A 21,888-nucleotide genomic window follows, 5' to 3' on the forward strand; every position below is an offset into this window, starting at 1 on the left:
CCAAAACCTAAAGGGGCAACCTTTATTCTTCTTGTTCTTCTTACCCTTACAACATTTCACCAGTAATCTGTTATGATCACTTTTTTCATAGCCCAAATCATACCCATTCTTCACTGTATAATTGGTTATACATAGCTTCAATTGCATTGGGTTAGCAAACTTCATACCTAGAATTGGCACCATCTTATCCAATTCTTGATTCTCATCATGGACAGGGAATACAACCTTATCATCTTTTCCATCATTATGTTCATCATCATCACTAAGCTTACCAATAACTGAAAGTTTGTTTAAAAAATCATCACCAATAGTTTTGTTAAAGGTATGGACTTCTTCATCAACTTCATGCTCATATCCGATAATATCATCCAAGTTATCACATTTATCACTGTCATCCTCTTCTTCCTTGTGATCCTCTTCTTCATTGTCATCCTCTTCTTCGTTGCCATCTGATAACACCTCATTTTCAGCCCAATCAAGGATTGGATCATTTTGGTGGTCAATGTAGACATCCAACTCAGCTTCAGGAGTATAAGTAGCTTCAACAAACTCCCAATAATCAGCATCATTGTCGATTCTTATAATACCCTCACCTAAGGTTTCCTTTCTACTATAGTAGTACACATTATCACAACTTCCATTGGTTAAATTCCTAAGCCACAAAAGAAACTCTTTGTATGTAAATCCTCCAAAATCGACATCACGCACTGTTATTTTTCTGGGTCTAAGTATTTTAATGGATTTGGGGCAAATAGTCCACTGTAATGAACATCTACAGTTAAATACTTACCTGTAGATGATTGGGATGCCATCTTAAAGTCGACTTCAAGACGTAGCTTCAACTCTAAACTCTAATCTTCAATTTTATGAAGCGAATCTAAAATCGGGAGGTGATTTTGGTGAAATTGAACTTGTCGAACCCTAATTAAATGAGAAAGGGGAGCAATGGCCACGTAACAGTACACGTATTTTGTTTTAACTGAGTTACATTGATGCAACCGGGTAAAATGGGTGAAAACAGGTGATAATCGGTTATATTACCTAAATGTGAACATAAATAACAAGTTGGTTTCATTAATGAGAACAAAAAAAAATATTACCTATATATGGACAATCGAAATAGTTAGTTACCTTCGTAAGTCATTTTCCCCCGATTTAGGTAAATTTGCTATCTCTGCTCTCAAGAAATGTACTAAGTTTATATAAGAAGGACCAAAACGTTAATATCTAAAACCAACCGACCGTAATTGTTACTTTATCAATAATTAGGTGTCATATGTGGATATCTTAGATTCCATAAATAGCGATTCAAATGGCCCAATTGACTTGCAGGCCAAATCGTACTTAAATTTAAACTATATCGAACCGACGACGATACTCTCTATAAACAAAACACCCACCGGAGAACAATGTTTTAGGCTTTTCCTTACAGTGACTGTTGACTTTTGACGGAGATTATAATGGCCGGCGGAGGCATGGTGAGCGACAAGGGCGGTGCTAGGGCGGAGCTCTACGAGCATAAGATCACGCCCTACTTCATTTTTGCTTGCATCGTTGCTGCTCTTGGTGGATCTTTGTTTGGATATGATCTTGGTGTCTCCGGTCAGTCTCTCTAGTCTCTACTACTATATATATTTTTTTACTTAATTTTCCGATCGGAAAAAACACATACAGTCGCCGGAAAATTGCCATTAACACGTATTCAAATTACAAATGGTTAAAGGGCTATGATGGTCTGGTTGGGTCTCGCATGGGTTTGGGGTAATGGGGTTAGTTCAGTAAATTTGATCTTCTTTGGGTCACTGGATGATGGGTAGTTTAGTAATTTTGTATTTACATATATAGTAATCTTGATCATAAAAAAAGATTGTTTTGCATGGGTCGATATGGTCCATTAGATCGTAAAATTGTAAATTTATTTGACAATTTTTTGTAATTTTAATAACAAAAATGGACTTTAAAAAATAGGCACTTAAAAGTTAAAACCAACCATTTAGCATATCAACTATTAATAATTTGTAATATTTTAATACGATGGTTTCTAATTTCAAACTGGATCACTTTTATAAATCCTAAAGTAGGTGTCAATGTAATCCGTTTTATAATTTTTAACTAGTTGCCAATTTGGATTTTTTTCAAATTGGTCAAACTAGCCAAGTGGCTTTGATAGTTTGATATTATCTGTTTACTTGGTTTGACCTTTGACCAAAAACAGCTTATGGGTAGTTTAGTAAATACAAAGTTTTGAAAACCGGACCGGAGACTGAACCGGTCGTCTTACTGATTCGATGGTTCAAGTGGTCCAACCGGTTGGACCGGTCTCAAAAACCGGAAAAACCGGATGATGTCATAATTATATTTAATTATACAAAAATTACAAAAAATGAAAAAAATAAATATTTTTTAAATTTCCGGTTTTGACCGGTTTTACCGGTTCAACCGGACCGGTTTTTACCGGTTCGACCGGTTTTCACTGGTTTTCACCGGTTCACACGAATACCGGTTTTTTAGCCTTTAAGAACCGGATCCAGGACCGGTTCCCGGTTGAACCGGCCGGTTCGGTCCGGTTTTCAAAACATGGAGTAAATAGGGTACTTTTAAAACAACGATCTTTTGTAGGTGTTTCGTAGAATAGATGATGAGAATTTGCAACTTTGGTTGTTGCTTGTGGTTAGTTTGGTAATTTCACATTTATAGACCAAGCATCTAATTATTTTGCTGCCAACATTTATTATTATTTATATTTTAATAATATTTATAAACCACATATTTATTATTTGCTTACAAGTCAATGAACGTATAAAACAAAAATGAACAAATTTTATAGAACAATATATTCAGCGAGAGAATCAAAATCATACAAATATCCAATTTTAGTTAAACATTATAATAACATAACAGTTTTATTGTTTATTTATTTATTTTATGACTATGATTCATGTATTTAAAAACATATGTTTACGAATATGCTTAATAATGTGTCTAAAACGATCGATTACGTGTGAGATTTTATATAAGTATATCTATTTTTGGGTCAATATACGAGTTTAAAAATATATGTTCACCTTATATTTTTCAATTTTTTCGAAATAAACCACTACTTTATTATTTTTTTTCCCAATAAAACCTTCACCTTTTAATTTTTTCCAAAATCACTCTCAACTTTTAAAAGAGCTACCAAAAAAAAGTGTTTCTTTTTTTTTTATTATAGAAAAGAAAAAAGTATATACAAAGTTACAAAGTTTAAAGTTTTATATTGCTAATTTTTTCAAGTATAAGTCAAAATTAACGCAGAAAGTCAAAATTAACACTAAAATAGTCAAAATTAACTCCATTGATGATCTTCAGGTGGAGTAACATCCATGGACCATTTCTTAAAAGAATTCTTCCCAAAAGTTTACAGAAGAAAACAAGAACATCTCAAAGAAACCGATTACTGCAAATACGACAACCAAATCCTCACCCTTTTCACGTCGTCGCTTTATTTCGCCGCCCTATTCTCCACCTTCTTCGCCTCCCATGTCACCCGGAACAAAGGCCGGAGAGCCAGCATTCTCTGCGGTGCCGTCAGCTTCTTCGCCGGAGCCTCAATCAACGCCGGAGCTCAAAACATCGCCATGCTCATCATCGGCCGATGCCTTCTTGGTGTCGGAATCGGATTTGGTAACCAAGTAAGTACATCTTTCCAATCTACGCTTCCAATTTTAATGTCAGCAGTCGCCGGAAAGTCTGCAACCCTAGTTTCTTGATTATGCAGGCGGTTCCTCTTTACTTATCGGAAATGGCGCCGGCGAAAATCAGAGGGGCGGTGAACCAATTGTTTCAATTGACAACTTGTTTAGGCATATTCATAGCCAATTTTATCAACAATGCGACGGAGAAACACAAGTGGGGATGGCGATTATCATTAGGGTTGGCTACAGTTCCGGCGTTATTGATGTTCGTCGGAGGGCTTTTCTTGCCGGAAACGCCGAACAGTTTAGTTGAACAAGGGAAATTAGAAGAAGGGAGAAGGATTTTGGAAAGAGTTAGAGGTACGAAAAACATCGAAGCAGAATTTCAAGATCTGGTTGAAGCAAGTGAAGCTGCAAAAGCCATTAAACATCCTTTCAGGAACCTTCTGAAGAGAAAAAATCGACCACAATTGATCATCGGAGCTTTGGGTATACCTGCGTTTCAACAGCTTACAGGGATGAATTCTGTGTTGTTTTATGCGCCTGTGATTTTTCAGAGCTTAGGGTTTGGTTCTGGTGCGTCGTTATGGTCATCCACCATCACAAGTGGCACTCTTGTTCTTGCTACCTTCATTTCAATGGCGTTTGTTGATAGATTTGGCCGGAGAGCCTTCTTCTTGGAAGCCGGCATTGAAATGATCATCGCTATGGTAAACCATCCCGCTCTAAATCCAAATAACACCAAAAGAAAAAAAAAAATTACTGATTTTTTTTTTTAATTAATTATTACTAGAATTGAGATTTAAAAAAAAAAAAAAAAAAAAAAATGGAATTTGACTTTATATCTTGTTACATATTCACAAATAACACCAAAAGAAAATTAAAAAACAAATGAAAATTTTATTTTAAGAGAAATTATTAATATAATTAATGTTGACCTTTTGTATTAGTTTTGATATATGTCTTATTAGCCATTCACAAAAATGACTAATATTGCCCTAAAATGCATAGCCGTGGAGATAAAGAATAGTATAAAATAGGTTGAAGATTGAAATATTACACCTCCAAAATATTATTAGTAAATAGATTAAAGGTTGAAATATTACACTTTCAAAATATTATTAGTACTATGTGCAATGCGACTTACCATTATTTTTATGATAACCAATATTTTGCTTTGATATTTAACAATTGAGCATATTTTTTCTAATCACAAAATGACCATCAATTCCGAAATCAAAAAGTTGCGAAATGTGAAAGTGTTCATCTCAAAAAGAAACATTAAAAAAAAAAATTCTAAATTGTAAGAACAATTTCTTAATTTTGAAATAGAATTTTTTTTCTACAAGTTTTTCTTTTCTAATTTTATGATATTTTTTGTAGTGGGGAACAATTTACAAATTCATTAGTACCCAACTAACAGTTGTGAAATTGACGATATTTTTGTGATTCGTGAAAATATGTTCATTTTTTCAAATAACACGTCATAAAGTGGTATATTTTGTGAAAAAGCCAATATGCCATCTTATTTTTCAAAATAATAAAAGGGGATAAGACCATTTTTAGTTACAACCATTAAATGATCATGTGATTGAAACATTAAACGAGTTGAAAGATCACAATCATTGTCCCATTATCATCAGTCTCAGTCTACAGTATGTCAAACACAGTACAACATCTTTTGTTTGTTCTAAAGTGTCCGTCTTGATTTTCAGGTATGTGTGGCCGTAACCCTAGCTCTCAAATTCGGGCAAGGTGTGGAGCTACCAAAAGGAATTGGAATTTTTCTCGTAGTGATGATTTGTATATTTGTTTTGGCTTATGGGCGTTCATGGGGCCCATTAGGATGGCTAGTGCCTAGTGAATTATTCCCATTAGAAACAAGGTCAGCGGGTCAAAGCATCGTGGTTTGTGTCAACATGTTCTTCACAGCATTAGTTGCACAATGTTTTCTCGTGTCACTATGTCACCTCAGATACGGCATCTTTTTGTTGTTTGCTGGATTGATTGTTGTTATGAGTTGCTTCATCTTCTTCTTGTTGCCTGAAACAAAACAAGTTCCAATTGAAGAGATACATTTGTTGTGGCAGAAACATTGGTTGTGGAAATCTTATTGTGAACCAGAAGAGGAAAAAACAGGAATGAAACCAGTGCAAGTTGTGTAGAATTTGTAATTAGTTTTACATATGTTTGATTTGTTTTCGTTTGTTGTTTATATGTGTTTAAATGATTGTAAAGATGCTTTGATCTATATGTTTTGGAACTGATCTGATTGTGTCAGTCTAAAGATATTATATGCTTTTAATGTTTGAATAACATGTCAGTTGTTTTTGATATACTTTATTTATTTATTTTAGTACTTGTTTTGATCGAAACATAAAAAAATATTATATATAACTTGAAAATGTTTTTTGGTTCGTGTAGCAGTGAGTTAATTAATCTTACATTTTGAAAATCTTGTTTTTTAATGTATTGAATACATTACATATATAAACTATTTCTAATAAATACTTTATATATATATATATATATATATTACCTTACATATTAAATGTGGAATTTTAATTTAATAAAATAAAAAATACAATAAAATGATAAGTGGAAAATAGAAAATTTTAAAAATCTAGAAAAATGTTATGTATCCAAATAAATGAGAAGATGACATGTGGAAAAAAACCTTCTAGATTAAGCGGAGTGTTTAAGTAGGGATTGTTTCTGTAATATTATGGAACATAGGGACCAATTATGTAGTTTTCTTATTAGATAGGGACCATGTTTTTATTTTATTAAAACATATGACCATATTTGTAATTTTAGGACCCATTTCTGTACTTTTGTAAATACATGGACCTTTTCTGTAAGTTTACTAATTAAACAAAGACCATTTTGATAATATATGAAATATAAGGAAATTTTTTTTAATTTTTGTATGAAAGCAGGGATTGTTTATGTAAAACAGGTGTATAAAGTTACATAAACAATACTTGATAGACTCAAATTGTAACTCATACAGAAACTAGAAATTACCCTCCATTGAACTCTTTCCCCCAGAAACTCACACTATTACACATTGCTCGGAACTTCAAATTAGAACTCAGAAAACGAGTTTTTATGATTCTCTGTATAAATCCTTCCTGGGTATTTCTTCAATTATTCTGAAAAAAAACTGTTCTTCACTCGCATTCATCATCGATTCATTGGGTAACTTCAGCTACTTGCTCATACTTTTATAAGATTTCTTTTTCAAATTTATATTATCAATCTATTTGGGTATTCTCTGAGTGTGCACTTTTAGATCGTGTTATTATTTTTGTTTAATGTCAATCAGAAATTAATCAATCGTTTCAGGGATAAATTTGATTTCAGTAGTCAGTTTTACACTTGGGGTAATCTTTCACGCATCAGCTGTTAATCTGTAAGTCCGAACCTCAAATATGATTTGATAAGAACCTGAGAAATCGGAAATTCCAATTTTTCAAGATTCGTATGTGATTTGTTGTCAATTCGCGTTGAAAAAACAGTATAAATATGTTTACTTTTGAGTTTTGACGCATGAATATGAGATTGGGGATTCTTAACTAGGTGCATAGATTTTCATATTTTCTGCAGTGTGATTTCAAGTTACAATCATCACTTAATCCAATGGTAGACTGAAATTACTTATATAACCTTATGTATCGGTTATTTCCGTTGATAGTCAGAATTTAAACACCACTTTTTTTTTTTCCATCATATTATCTGAATCTAATTATTCAATGTCACATTAATCCATTTCTATTAATACCTCTTATTGTCAAATATTATTTATCATAGGTCAAACTATTAATCAGCAACATGGCATACCCAACAAGCTCCATAGAAGTGTCCTCGATGCAGTTAATTACGTAAATGCCCATGGAACCCAAACGCCCATTACGAAGATTATGTCGAATTCAAATCCAACTACTTCTTATTTTGGTCATAAGCCTTGTGGTTGTACTCATAGTTATAGCTCAATTACTCACATTTCCGTATAAAAACTACACATCCATTCTATCCCCCATCACCAAGGGTATTTTGGTCCACAAAGTGTCCATTTATGATAACACCTCTATTACACACGAGGGAGTAGTTCAAAATGAGTCGAAAATAGAAGAAGGGTGCAAAGGGTATGATTGTAATTCCGGATCCTTACTCTCAAAAATTGTAGCCAAAGTAAATGACTCCGGTCAACATGTTACCATTGCTTCACAACCAACACGACTTTCTTACATGATTTCGGTTCTTGAATTTGTTCGTTTCAATGTAGGGACTCACTCGTAATTACGCTTTTGTTTTCCAAATTTTGGGTTTTGAATTTAAAATATATTTTTTGCTTGTTTTCACAAATTTGTAATCATTTTTTTTTAAACATCATTTATCCAGACAACACTTGATCGAAAAAAAAATAAAGCAGGGTCGAAGTTGTCGTCTATTCGTGAGCAACAACTTCAACATGCACGCATGCAGATTGAGAAGGGGCCCACATTAACAAGCAATGAAGGACTTCATGCTTCTCTTTATCGCAATGTTTCGCGGTTTTTAAGGTGAAATTTGTCAAATACTCTACTATCAAAAGCGATTTTTACAACTTCAATTAGCAAATGATATTGTTTTGTTAATCACAGGAGTTACAAATTGATGGAAGACATTTTGAAAGTTTACATCTACAAGGAAGGAAAGAAACCTATATATCATGATCCAAAATTAAGGGGAATCTATGCTTCAGAAGGATGGTTTATGAAACTAATGGAGAAAAATAGAAACTTTGTTGTGAAAGATCCTAAAAAAGCACACTTATTTTATCTACCATTTAGTTCACTAAAGCTAAGACTTTCATCTCAAGAGCATACTCCTCAAAATCGTAGAAATTTACAACTACATTTAAAAAATTACACCACTTTAATCTCCCGAAAATACCCTTTCTGGAACAGAACTAATGGAGCCGACCACTTTTTTGTTGCTTGTCACGATTGGGTATGTTTTATTTTTATATGTCGCTTAACATAGAAAAACGACTTAATACAAAAAGTAGAGAAACGACGCTTTTTCCGTTAACCCTAAATTTATGTCATGTAGCGTGAATTCCCTAATTCCCAAATTGATGAATTTTTTTTGCGTGATAAAAACGTTATAATGCTTACAGTCGATGAAGCTAACGAAAGATGATATGGGAAACTGCATAAGATCACTTTGCAACTCGAATCTCGGCGGAGGTTTCAAGATCGGAAAAGACACGACACTTCCGGCGACTTACATCCGTACATCAGAAGATCCGGTGAAAGATGTTGGCGGAAAGCCGCCATCGGAAAGACAAATTCTCGCATTTTTCGCCGGAGGAATGCACGGAAGCCTCCGGCCAGTTTTGCTCCGGCAATGGCACGATAAAGAGCCCGACATGAAAATCTTTGGGCCAATGGCTCGTGATGTTGAAAGTAAAGCTAAATACCGAATGTATATGAAGAGTAGCAAATATTGTATTTGTGCTCGTGGGTATGAAGTGTTTACACCACGGATTGTGGAAGCAGTTTACTATGAGTGTGTTCCCGTGATTATATCGGATGATTATGTCCCGCCTTTTTTTGAGTTTTTGGATTGGGAGGGGTTTTCGGTGTTTGTTTTGGAGAAAGATGTGGGGAATTTGAGTGGAATTTTAAGGGCGATTTCGGATGAAAAGTATCGGGAGATGTGGGAGAGAGTGAAGAGGGTGCAACGACATTTTATTTGGCATAAGAATCCTGTGAAATTTGATTTGTTTCATATGATTCTTCACTCGATTTGGACTAATAGAGTTTACATGACATGATAGGTTGTACCATGTTGTGTTTTACATATTGTCGTATAATTGATTGTACATTGTAATGTATTTGATATACGATCTTTATGTCAATAATTTTTTGTTTTATTTAAAAAGTTGGGATAGGAACTCGCTATTGATGTGTCATCATGTAAAAGACATGAATCTCTACTCCAAAGAAGCTTGTCTAGTAATGTCCAATCTTGTCTTTTCTAGTGTTGTATGTAATGTTTGTATATTTTTGATTGGGATAATGACTTGAAAGGGTAACGAACTTTCGATTTTGTTCACATTTAGTCACTAAATTTTTTTTCGTTATCTATTTGCCATTGAATTATTGAAACTGTTCACATTTTATCCTTGTGACCGGCTGTTACTGGTCATAAGGGTAAAATGTGAACAGTTTCAATAGTTCAATGGCAAATAGATAACAAAAAAAAAATTTAGTGACTAAATGTGAACAAAATCGAAAGTTTGTTTCCCTCTAAAAAATTCAATGGCTAAATGTGAACAAACTTCATATTATATTATGTTTTAGCAAATTATTTATTTTTGTTTAATTGTAGCAACATTTGTTGATAAAGAAAACTATAAAATAAAAAACAAAATGTAACATCCGGATTTCCAGGTATCATAATTTAAGTATTTTTCTTTTGAGTTAAGAAGAGAGGCTCGACGAGTTGACGCCTATGACAACTCGAAAATTTTCATCCAGTTCAATCTAACACTTCATTGAAAGTCAAACTCATTCCTGATATCATTTAGCACAATTTGGAGACTGTTTGAGAGTTCTGAGCCTTGTACACTTAAGGGGTAAGTGTCGGGGTTTATCTATTGTATCTATAGCTGAAAGAACAAGTCTAAAACACCTTGACCAGGAGTTCACGGCCACCACATGGGAGTTTACGCCCGTAAACTCCATGTGGGCCGTAAACTCCTCCTATATGGTGAAGTCTTGGCCATTTTGTTCATTCCTTTCCTCCTCTTGGCCGAAATCCTCTCAAGTATCATCCCGATCTTCGTCCCCGATCTTCAAATCTCATAAGTTTCTTGCCCTAACTAGTTGATATCTTACATGAACTAGTGATCTAACATGATTTCATCCGTGAAATCATTCCATTTGTGTAGATCTTCAAGTTTCACCAAGAACACCAAGAACACACATTAGTGTTCTTGGCCAAAACCGACCATTCAAGCTCCTAGATCGTAAGTACTCTTGTTCTAACTCGTTGTACACTAGGTTTAACATGTTTAAAGCTTAGAAAACACAAAGAAACACATGATCCAAGGAGTTTAGGGCCAATACATGTTCTTGGGTCGTAAACCCCTATAAGTGGTGCAAATGGCACCCTAACACCTTACCAAGCCTTGGAACTTAGTATAGAACCATACACCATTGAACTAGGGATTTCAAGAAACGAAATGCTACTTCATACCATGAGTTTATGGCCGTCAACTCATGGGGAAGTGGTCCCTAGGCCGTAAACTCAATATAAGGTCATTCTTGGACCTTAAACCCACCTAGCATCTTGTTTGGGCCCGAGCCATATTTAAAGGCGCTTATGGCCTTCAATTGCGACTACATTTCCCACAAGTGAGAACCCTAGTGAGCTTGAGTGTGTAAAGTGAGCTATCTTGAGCTTTTTGGTGTGATTTTGCAAGAAAGGAGAAGAGTTCCAGCAAGAGGGACCAAGGAAGGTTATTGTTCTGAGTTATTCAAGCAAGGAGCTTCATTCTGAGGTACAAAAATGAACCCCTTTCCTTCCCTATTGTGTAGATTCCATTTTGGGGTTAGGTCTTGAATCACTTCATCTTTGGGGTTTTGAATGCTTCAAACCCCTCTTGCAAGTTTGTGTTATAGATTTGGACCCTTCTAGGTCCAGAGAGCCGAGAATATGAAGCTTTAGTAGAGTAAACTTTGGGGTTTGAAGTTAGGAATCTGGACCCTTCTAGATCCAGAGAGCCGATAATATGAAGCTTTAGTAGAGTAAACCTTGGGGTTTGAAGTTAGGAAGCATTTATGGGATTTTTAATATGAAGCTTTAGTAGAGTAAACCTTGGGGATTGAAGTTATGAAGCATTTATGAGATTTTTATGGTATATATAGTTACTTTCATCTTACACATAGATATGAAGTATTTTATATAAATTACGTGCTATGTGTGCATATTATTTGAATACTTGATGACTATGATGGATGAATGATTTTATACATGTTTTAAACGATTTAAACGATATATTTATTTTATATCTACAAATATGTTGCGGATGAAACATGGGTATATGAAATAGTTGGTGTATGATGAAATAAAATGATGAGAGATAGGTGATGATAGAAAGGTGATGATAAATGGTCCTTGATGTTGTGGACACAATTGACCAACTTCTGGTCCTTTACGATAAATTTTGAGTATAGATGGTCCTAATAATTTCAAAATCTTGCAAAGACAGTTTTTTTAACAAATGGTGTTAACAATTTCAGTTAAATCCTTATGAAATGATACATTTGTCCTTCTTACCATAGAGACCATTTATATACTTTATTCCAACTACAGGGATCATTTATGTAACGTCATCTATTATTTATTATTATTTTTATTTAATTTATTTATTACTATAACTTAGAATTTTTTTGATGTTTTATTCGAATATATTATTTAATGGCTTTTTTTTAAATATATTTTTTCTTTTACGATATTTGATATTTTGTTTGTATATTTTTTTCTAATTTTTTGATATTTTTTCCGAATACATTTATTGTCTTTCTACTTTTTGTTTGAATAATTTATTCTATTTTTTTTTGATTTTTTGTTCGAATATATTTTTTAATATTTTATTCTATGTTTTGTTTTGTTTTTTTTTTTTTTGTTTTTTTATTTATTAAAGATTTTATGGTCCCTGAAATCATAATTCCAAACTAATTCACTTACTATCATATATATATATATATATATATATATATATATATATATATATATATATATATATATATATATATATATATATATATATATAATATGTTTTATAAGTATTATTTTTTAATTCAAATATATAACAATATAACATATATAAGGTTTTATAATTATTATTTTGTAAACACTTTTATAAAAAATTTCAATAAAAAATATAAAAAAAATTGTTAACCGTGAATATCATTAATATAAATTACGTACACATAGGCTAACCTAACATTGTCTCGTAGTTTTGACGAGAACGCACATGTCATTTCACGTTGGACTTAACTTTAGTATTTGCAAGTTATTTAATTCTTTTAGACATTTTTTTCGATTAGCCTATATGTTCCGATTAACCTATCTATATTAATCACATGTTAAAATAAATTATAAAAAGATTTACAAAATAATAATTTTACAACCTTATATGTGTTATATAGTTATATATTTGAATTAAAAAAATAATTATTATATATATATATATATATATATATATATATATATATATATATATATATATTAAAAGAACAAAAAAAAAAAGAAAAAAAGAAAAAAATAAAATAAAAATGATGGTAAGGGAATTAAGTTACCAATATGATTATAGTGATCATGAAATCTTTAACAAATATAAACAAACAAAAATTTAAAAAATCATCAAAAATTATATTTGAAAAAAAAAAATTATTCAAGCAAAAATCAAAAGAAATATTAATAAATGTATTCGAATAAAATAGATATATATATATATATATATATATATATATATATATATATATATATATATATATATATATATATATATATATATATATATACACTAACAAAATATCAAAAAATATAAGCGAATTTAAAAAAAAATATATCAAGAATATATTCGAACTAAATGTCAAAAAAATTTATAAATATAGAAATATAAATAAAATAATTAAAAAAAAATAATAAAATTGATAAAGTTATATAAATGGTGTATATGGCTGGATCAAATTACATAAATGGTCATGAAAGACAAATGGGTGGACTTAACTGAAAATGTTAATGTCGGTTTAGTCAAAAAGACTGTTTTTATAAGATTTTAAAACCATAAGGATCATTTATGTATAAAATTTGCCACAAGGACCAAAGTTGATGAATTGTCCACAGAGCATCTTTTTTATATGAATGAATATGATTGGAAACGGACAAGAAAATTTTTACTCAAAAAAAAAAAAAGAGTATAATATGAATGTTGAAATATTTGGACCGACAATTTGACCTGTTGAAACATAATCGACCAAAAATGGCTTAAAATTTGGGGAATTTCGAGGAGTTGAGGACCCAAAATTGATATTTTCTCTTGGAAATTGAGTCTCTAAGGATCAAACTGAACGATTTCTTCAATATCCCATTTCTAATCCTGTCGGATGAATGTAATGCGTGAATCTGTGTGTATGCTGATGGATAGTTCGACCAATTCCAGTGAAGGTTTTTGAAATAGGTATCTAATAAGGATCGATTTCAACTATCTAAAGGCTGTAATAAGTGATTTTTCTCACTGATTTCACTACCTCTTTGTATAATCTCTGGGCAAGACATTCAGGTATGAAGAAATACCGAATGCCATTTCACTTTGTTCATCAAATAGAGAAAAGACAATGGCTTTTAGTAGTGGTTTTAGTAGCTGCAATCCATTTGTTTTGTCAAACCCTAATGCTTCCTTATGGAACTCCTCTTCTATCTCTCCTACCTGGTCACAACAACACTTCGTATTTCATCTCAAAGTTTAGTACTCTTGACCACGAATTACAAGAACACAACCTTGAATTCGAAGAAGACATAGAATTAGGCGAAGTTTTCATGGAGGAAAGTAGTGATACGACTGCTCAAAATCAGCTTGAAAATGATCGATTTGTGCTTGGGGATCTTGGTGAATCAAGGCATGAACTACTGTCAGTAGACCTAAGTACAAATCTTCCAGATACGGTTTCTGTAAATAGTAGTGTTTTTAAAGAAGAAGTAAAAACGAAGATCGTGGAAGTCAAATCTGTACCTGGATTACAAGCTCAAATTCTTCCAATCAATGAGAAGTACGCTTTGTTTCAAAGTGATGATAGAAAGCAAATGAGGTGTTTGATGCCACCAAAATCAGTCATGTACAACGACAAAATGAACAGTTTGTTACTTCGTCATCGCACATCCTCTCGAGCCATGGTATGAATGTCAAGTTTCTTGAATCTCTTTCACAAATTCATCTCAATTTCATCGTGTAATCGGCTTTTCAAACCAAATTGCTTTTGCAGAGGCCACGATGGTCTTCACCACGTGATCGGGAAATTCTTGCTTCAAAGATACAAATTACCAAAGCACCCTCCCAAACATCCGATCAAGAACTTTATGCCCCTGTTTTTCGTAATGTATCCATGTTCAAGAGGTTAAAAGTTAAAACCCTAATCTCAATTTTTGATTCGAAAGACGAGAGTCCCTTTGGCCTTTTCATTATTTAATTTGTTACATTCTCAGGAGCTATGAACTCATGGAACGTACACTTAAAGTATATGTATATAAAGATGGAGAAAAACCAATCTTTCATCAACCGATTCTTAAAGGGTTATATGCTTCCGAGGGGTGGTTTATGAAACTTATGGAGGGTAATAAGCAGTTTGTTGTTAAAGACCCTCGAAAAGCTCACTTGTTTTATATGCCATTTAGCGCACGAATGCTAGAACATACGTTATATGTCCGTAACTCTCATAATCGGACAAATTTACGACAATTTTTGAAGAATTATGCGGAAAAAATCGCTTCGAAATACCCTTTTTGGAATCGAACCGGTGGAGCCGATCATTTTCTTGTTGCTTGCCATGATTGGGTAAATCTCTTAAGCTATGTTAGTTAAATCTGACTAGAACCGGACAAACTTTATAGGGCTATTTTCAATATAAGCATGAAAAGGGCATTCTTGTCTTTTACATTTACTCCTGTTCCACCTTTTTGGTAGGATAAAAAATTGCAACTTTTGTTCTGTTGACACAGTATACACCGTACACGTCACGTCTTGTTTATTGTAACATTCTAGAGTTTTTTCAATGATGACCAGAAGGGTATTCTTGTCTTTTGCACAAACAAAAGATTTCAGTGTCACATCTTTTTTGGTAAAGCAAAAGTGTACTTTTTGTCCACCAATTTAATTAATGCCAAACGCAGTATAAACTAATCGAAAATTTAAATGCGCTGTTAATTTGCACATCATAGGCTCCATACGAAACAAGACACCACATGGAACACTGCATGAAAGCGCTATGCAACGCCGACGTGATGGCTGGATTCAAAATCAGTCGAGACGTCTCCCTGCCCGAATGCTACGTTCGGTCTGCCCGAAACCCACTCCGGGATCTTGGCGGGAAGCCACCTTCCGAGCGCCATATCCTCGCATTCTACGCGGGAAACATCCATGGGTATTTACGTAAAATCCTCCTCGAGTATTGGAGCAACAAAGACCCTGATATGAAAATCTTGGGCCCCATGCCGCCCGGTGTAGCTAGCAAGATGACCTACATTGAATTTATGAAGGGCAGCAAGTACTGTATCTGCCCGAAAGGGTACGAGGTGAATAGCCCACGGGTAGTTGAGGCGATATTTTATGAATGTGTCCCTGTGATTATTTCGGACAATTTTGTCCCTCCGTTTTTTGAGGTGTTAAATTGGGATGGGTTTTCGGTTATTATTGCCGAAAAGAATATTCCCGATTTGAAGAATATACTCATGGCGATTTCTGATGAAAGGTATCGGGAATTACAGTTTGGAGTTAGGAAAGTTCAGAGGCATTTTTTATGGCATGTGAAGCCTGTTAAGTATGATTTATTTCATATGATATTACATTCCATTTGGTACAATAGGGTTTTTCAAATTAAGCCTAGATAAGAGGTATTTTGTTATGTGAGGGTATGCTTTGTGGGGTTGTACTTTGTGTATGTTAACACCGTTCATGTTAATATTATGTATGTTGTACGAGGGCAGGATTGTCATTTGAGAGAAAGAAAACCATTGGTGGTCTCCTTAACAGTTCTCATAAGAAAGTCCTTAATTTCACATGTTTCTCAAAACTAGCCACACGTTTTGTAGTGGTCGAACTTTGCGAAAGATGTGGCCACTGCGAAATATTACACGTTGTGGTGTTGACTTTTTATATATTTTGCATTATTTATTGTTAAATGGGCCCCTAATGCAAAAAGAGTCCTGTTACGCCATTGTAAAATGGTCCCAACTCGCACGTGCAAAATTGCGAGGCCAATGCAATTTTGGCTATTTTCTTTAAGTTATGGTTTAGAAAAAAATTCTCACCTAAAATAAGTTCATCAAACGAGTTTTTATTTTGTAGTTAAACTATACGGTGTACACAACGACACATACTGTATATCGTTGTATAGTGCGGTATGCGTTAAAAAATGTGGATGCATACGTTGTGTTACAACTTCACTGCACGGGAAAAGAACACTCCTTCAAATGTTGTAGTTCATGTATAAACTTGTGTATTATGGTGGGTGTGTTAAGGTGTGGTATGATACATATTGGTTTTGTAGGGTGAGAGAAAAAAAATATAGTGACAGTGCAAAAGTATGGTATGTTTGGAATATACCAAGGAAAGTAAGAACATGGGATTACCAATATACAATTTGATAGGTGTGAAAAATATAGGACTTTCTTATGAGATTACCAATATACAATTTGAAGTAAGAACATGGGATTACCAATATACAATTTGAAGTTCGAAGTTGATATTTCCTACAAACAAACTTCACCATGGAAGTGTCATGCATTTCAACTTTTGAGGGAATCTAGAAGATTCATTTACCAATCTCTCTACGTATTATCATAATTTGAAAAAGGTAAATCGTGATACCATGACACACATTCAGACAACATACAACGATCAGTTTGAGTTCTTTTTCTTCACAATTGGTTTCATGGTAACTACATTTTCATTTCCATATATCGCTGAGTATTACACATTAATACTTGTCAATCTAACACCAATCCATTTTGTAGTTACGATAATTTCATAAATTGGATGCAACGAGCGCTCATAACAGATGTTTCCTACCTTAAGGGCTCCCTTTAAGGGAACCTTGTTACTAGCAGTCCCCACATCAAATATTGCAAGTTGCCTATGGAATCTTCAAGGCAAAGATTACTAACTCATGGATATGATTTTAGAGATATTTTCATGGATGCATTAATGACTTAGAAAATTAAACATCATATCTAATATAGCTAAATCCATTGAGGTAACGATTACAACAGTCTTCATAAACACACATCAAGAAATTTATGGTCACCATTTCTAATAGATTTCGCAAGATATGTTTGACAAAAACAAGAAAACTAATATGTTGTCTTGAAGAGTGCACTAATACTATACAATGCTAGATTTCGATCAAACTTACAAAAAGATATATCATGTCATATCCAAAGAATGAGAATATTTTAACAATGTTGGCTCGAAAATGGGAAAGAGCACGTTTGTGTAGTCTCCGTTATAAGTTTGTGACATCCAACATTATAGTCCATTAATGAATTACCTAGAGATGCTTGAAACATGGTTTATGATGTTTATCGATTTCATTTGTTACACAAAGCAACAATGGTATTTTTAGCATCGCAATTTTGGAGTAAAAAGGAAATTTTGGTTGAACAATATTTTACATTGTAGAACTAAAATGATTTTATCCTATGTAGCATAAGTCATAAGCACTTGAAAATTAATAAAGTGTGTCAAATTTGACAGAGCTTTGGGAAATACATATTCCATGATTAACTATACTTTCAATCTTTCTCAAATAAAAAATATCACTCTCTCAATCTAATCAGTTTTAGCATTGTATTTTTAAGTTTTTCGTATTAAAACGTTACACATTTAAATATTTGACTCACTTACATCAGATAACTACGATTCCAATACATCTTTTTACTTGAAATTTTAATAAAACTTATGTATTTTTATTAAACTTTGGACACATTTAAATATAAATATATATTGTATATTTTATTAGTCCTTGGTGGTTTATGTTCTCCTCTATGAGAGCTTCGAAATGATATATTGTAACATCCTAATGATGAAGTATTCCTAAATTTAGCCATAATATGAGGAAATATTTCATTTTGACCCTTGGAATGAGTTTTGTTTGCAAAATGTACCATAATGGCATTGTTGTAATTTTTTTGGGCGAAACACACGTATGTTGGATGTACCAACATAGTAAGCAAGGAGTAAGGTCTCTTAATGGAAACATTGTCGTTTTGAGTAAGTTGGGCATACTCTCAAAGTACACTGCGTACTCCGTCTGGACAAAACCCCTAATCTTGAGGGTTTAAACCCTATTTCTTCAACCCATTCCTAGCCTCCATCATTTGAGACGTTTCCTTGCAAACCCTGGCAGCCTTTATTGCATTTTGAGACCTTTGAGTGTGTTTTTGTGTGTTCTAAAGGAGGAAGAAGGTGGTGATGAACCTTAGAAGCTAGAAGAAAGCTTGGATCTGGAAGTTTTGCATTATTCTCCATCTCCAGAAGGTAAAAAGTTCCCACCTTGATGACTAAGTTACTAGATCTAGCTTGCATGATGATAATATGAGATTTTTGTCCCCAAATATGTCTTTCTTGTGTATGACATTTTATAGAACATTTGGGTTGTTGTTTTGGACGTGTTTCCATGTCTTGAGTCATAAAAATATGATCTTTGCCCCTGAGATTCCTTCATGCAAGCCATTAAGAGCTATAATGGTTAAGATAAGTTAGGGTTTTGTTATTGGGCTTGATCTAGACATGTAGAACCATAAAGTTGGAAAATTTATGGTTTAGGATGCCATTTGGGGCTAAGACTGAAAATTAGATGTAGTGAATTAAGGAATTAAACCCTTAAAATGAAGTTATTAAGCCATTGCATATGTTGGGTGTAGCTTGTCGTATGCCGGGCATACACCTAAGGGAGCTCGATCTGGATCGCAAGTACATAGGGCGTACTCTGTTAGTTTGACTTTTCTTGACTCGTTGACTTTGACTTTGACTTGAACTTTGACCAAGGTTGAACAAGTTTAAATTAAGGGTATTTTGATCTATAGTTGAGCCTTGGTCTCTATCTGTTGAATAAGTGACCTGTAGAGTCGGTAGTTCGAGTACTTTCTCGTTCAGTTTTGCATCAGAGTATGAGGTGAGTTTTTCTCACTGCACTTACGAGTTGAAGGCACCAAGGATAACCATTGGAATGATATCATGCTATACATTGATATGCCGAGTATGTGATATATGTGTATAATTATATGCTAGTTGCTGATATGCATAGACCAGTAGATATGTAGGACTACCTGTGATTTCTAACTACATGATTATCTGTTTGTTAGTTATGTTTGTTATCTATTATATGTTGACATATTGTGTTGGTTTGAGACTTTACTGCTTTATGCATGAGTCAACAGACAAGGGGTATTCCAGTTTGATGACTGAGTGGACCCGAGGGTATTCCAATCCGATGACTGAGTAGGCCCATTATATATTGATATTCCAGTCCGATGACGGAGTAGACCTGTTGTATATTGGCACTCCAGTCCGATGATTGATTGGGCCAGCAGGGGATAATCCAACCCGATGGTTGTAGACCTGTGGTTATTCCAGTCCGATGACTGATTGGACCCAACATGCTTGTTCGTTTATGATATGTGTTTTGTGTGGTGGTACTCTCGGGGAACTGACTAAGCGTTGGCTTACAGTTGTAGGTTATGGTTTCAAGTACTTCTGAGGATTGTAGGAAGGCAAATGTGTGACCGTACACATCCTGATTTTATGATGTTGATCTTGGGACACTCTGTTTTGAACAATTATTAGTAAATGGATTGATTTGAAAAGTTTAAATTTATTGTGATTTTTGAGATGTTATATGTTGGTATCAGAGTCGTGGTTTGAGCGAATTAGAGGAACACCCGTATGAATCCAGTCTCAAACTAAGGGACTGCAAAGGTTTTAAAAATGTTTTTTAAAATTGTTTCCAATAAATAAATAAATAAATAAATAATCAAGAAGAGATATGATGTGCACGATCAACCAGAGCCAGTAAGTAGACCCCAAATTACCACATTGTTATTTGATTTTATAATATGTTAGAACATTATACTAGTGATGGGCTAGGGATCTTTAGGAATTGCATGATAGAATTGCCTGGTTATATGATGAGTAGTAGCCTAGGGTTTCTTTCTTATATGGAATTCACATAATTACTGTATTTTCTTAGTGTATGCATCAAAATTATACATAACTAAGATTGTCTAGCCTAAGAATGTTTGATTTAGCCTTATTTACTGTTCCTTGTTTGGTTGTGGGATTAAGGTAGAATCAAGTATTCAACTGTCTATAAGATCCAATGTTATGTATGATTAGCATACACAAGAGTTATAGGGTTGGTCGAGGTTTCATGGATGAGTTATGTGGAGTTAGCCGATCCGTTGATGGATGCCTAGCCTTTCTCTAAGAAGTGAGATTAGGGTGTATGCATATTCCAGTGAGTATTGTTAGGGTTGTTACTGATGGGTTTTGAGCATTCTAACACTTCCTAAGTGTACATGCAACCCTAGTAAACCTTGGATCTATGTTTGTCTAAGATACATGCAAATAATTATTTTTCCAAGGTTCATCTCCTAACTAGCATGGCATGGGGAACATGAATCAAACAAAGCTAGTAGAAATACTTACCCTGTAGTAGTAGTTGATTGCTTGGAGTTTTAGAGCCTAGCACCAATAGTGTGAATGCCTCAAATGGAAATCACAAATCACCACAAACTTGGAACTTTGAGAGAATAGTCACTACTATCTTGAAATCGGCCCTCACCTCAACAAGTGTCAACTAGTATCAACTAGTGTGATTTCAAAAACCAAAGCCTCCTTTATATAGTTTGGTGGATTAGGGTTACATCCATGTACACCCTAAGACCCATGTCTCTTCATTTCCATGAGATCCATGGGTTAAAGCTCCATGGAGTATCCATGGACTTTTCCATGCAGGCCTAGCCCATTCCAAATAAGCATTAGCTCACACTATATAAATATATAAGCCCATATTTAATTAGTAATATCTTTGATCTCTAAATTAAGCCTAGATTAATTATAGATCAATAATAATTAAATAATATGATCTTATATTAATATATTAGAACTTATAATATATTAATAAATCATAACTTGTACTATTCTCAACATATTATCCATAAATTGTTTGGGTGAAGTGCAACCCAAATGGACCATGCCGGGTCGGGTCAAGTACATACCAAATATAGTTATGGACTTAGACACTATATCCAACAGTCTCCCACTTGGATAAGTCTAATAACTATAGTTGCAAGTATGACTTCTGGAACAGATCAGCAATCGTAGCTCTTTAAACTCTGTTGAACTAGAACGCGCCATTTAGATAAGTGATCATATAAT

At 33.6% G+C, this 21,888-nt stretch overlaps 3 protein-coding genes across 6 annotated transcripts; all 3 read left to right on the top strand.

The window, feature by feature from the left end:
* Positions 1-1,306: 1,306 nt before the first annotated feature.
* LOC144998744 (sugar transport protein 14-like) lies at positions 1,307-6,010 on the top strand. Its single transcript, XM_078958475.1, has 4 exons — positions 1,307-1,602; positions 3,349-3,671; positions 3,758-4,384; positions 5,390-6,010. Exons 1-4 carry the CDS (start codon positions 1,461-1,463, stop codon positions 5,837-5,839), a joined length of 1,542 nt encoding a protein of 513 aa, XP_078814601.1. The 5' UTR covers positions 1,307-1,460; the 3' UTR covers positions 5,840-6,010.
* A 674-nt stretch (positions 6,011-6,684) lies between these two features.
* Positions 6,685-9,690, top strand: LOC144998745 (putative glycosyltransferase At5g03795). Of its 4 annotated transcripts, none has more exons than XM_078958476.1 (6): positions 6,685-6,875; positions 7,023-7,089; positions 7,488-7,958; positions 8,079-8,239; positions 8,321-8,669; positions 8,839-9,690. In XM_078958476.1, exons 3-6 carry the CDS (start codon positions 7,563-7,565, stop codon positions 9,496-9,498), a joined length of 1,566 nt encoding a protein of 521 aa, XP_078814602.1. In that variant the 5' UTR covers positions 6,685-6,875; positions 7,023-7,089; positions 7,488-7,562; the 3' UTR covers positions 9,499-9,690. The 4 variants fall into 4 exon arrangements, with proteins under 4 accessions (XP_078814602.1, XP_078814603.1, XP_078814604.1 ...); XM_078958477.1 differs by having other exon boundaries at positions 7,041-7,089; XM_078958478.1 differs by lacking the exon at positions 7,023-7,089.
* Positions 9,691-13,669: 3,979 nt separating this feature from the next.
* LOC144998749 (putative glycosyltransferase At3g07620) lies at positions 13,670-16,460 on the top strand. Its single transcript, XM_078958483.1, has 4 exons — positions 13,670-14,630; positions 14,720-14,850; positions 14,940-15,288; positions 15,672-16,460. Exons 1-4 carry the CDS (start codon positions 14,022-14,024, stop codon positions 16,338-16,340), a joined length of 1,758 nt encoding a protein of 585 aa, XP_078814609.1. The 5' UTR covers positions 13,670-14,021; the 3' UTR covers positions 16,341-16,460.
* Positions 16,461-21,888: the final 5,428 nt, after the last annotated feature.

The sequence above is a fragment of the Lactuca saligna genome, chromosome 5, assembly GCF_052625555.1.
Source record: "Lactuca saligna cultivar CGN05327 chromosome 5, ASM5262555v1, whole genome shotgun sequence".
Taxonomy (NCBI): Eukaryota; Viridiplantae; Streptophyta; class Magnoliopsida; order Asterales; family Asteraceae; genus Lactuca; species Lactuca saligna.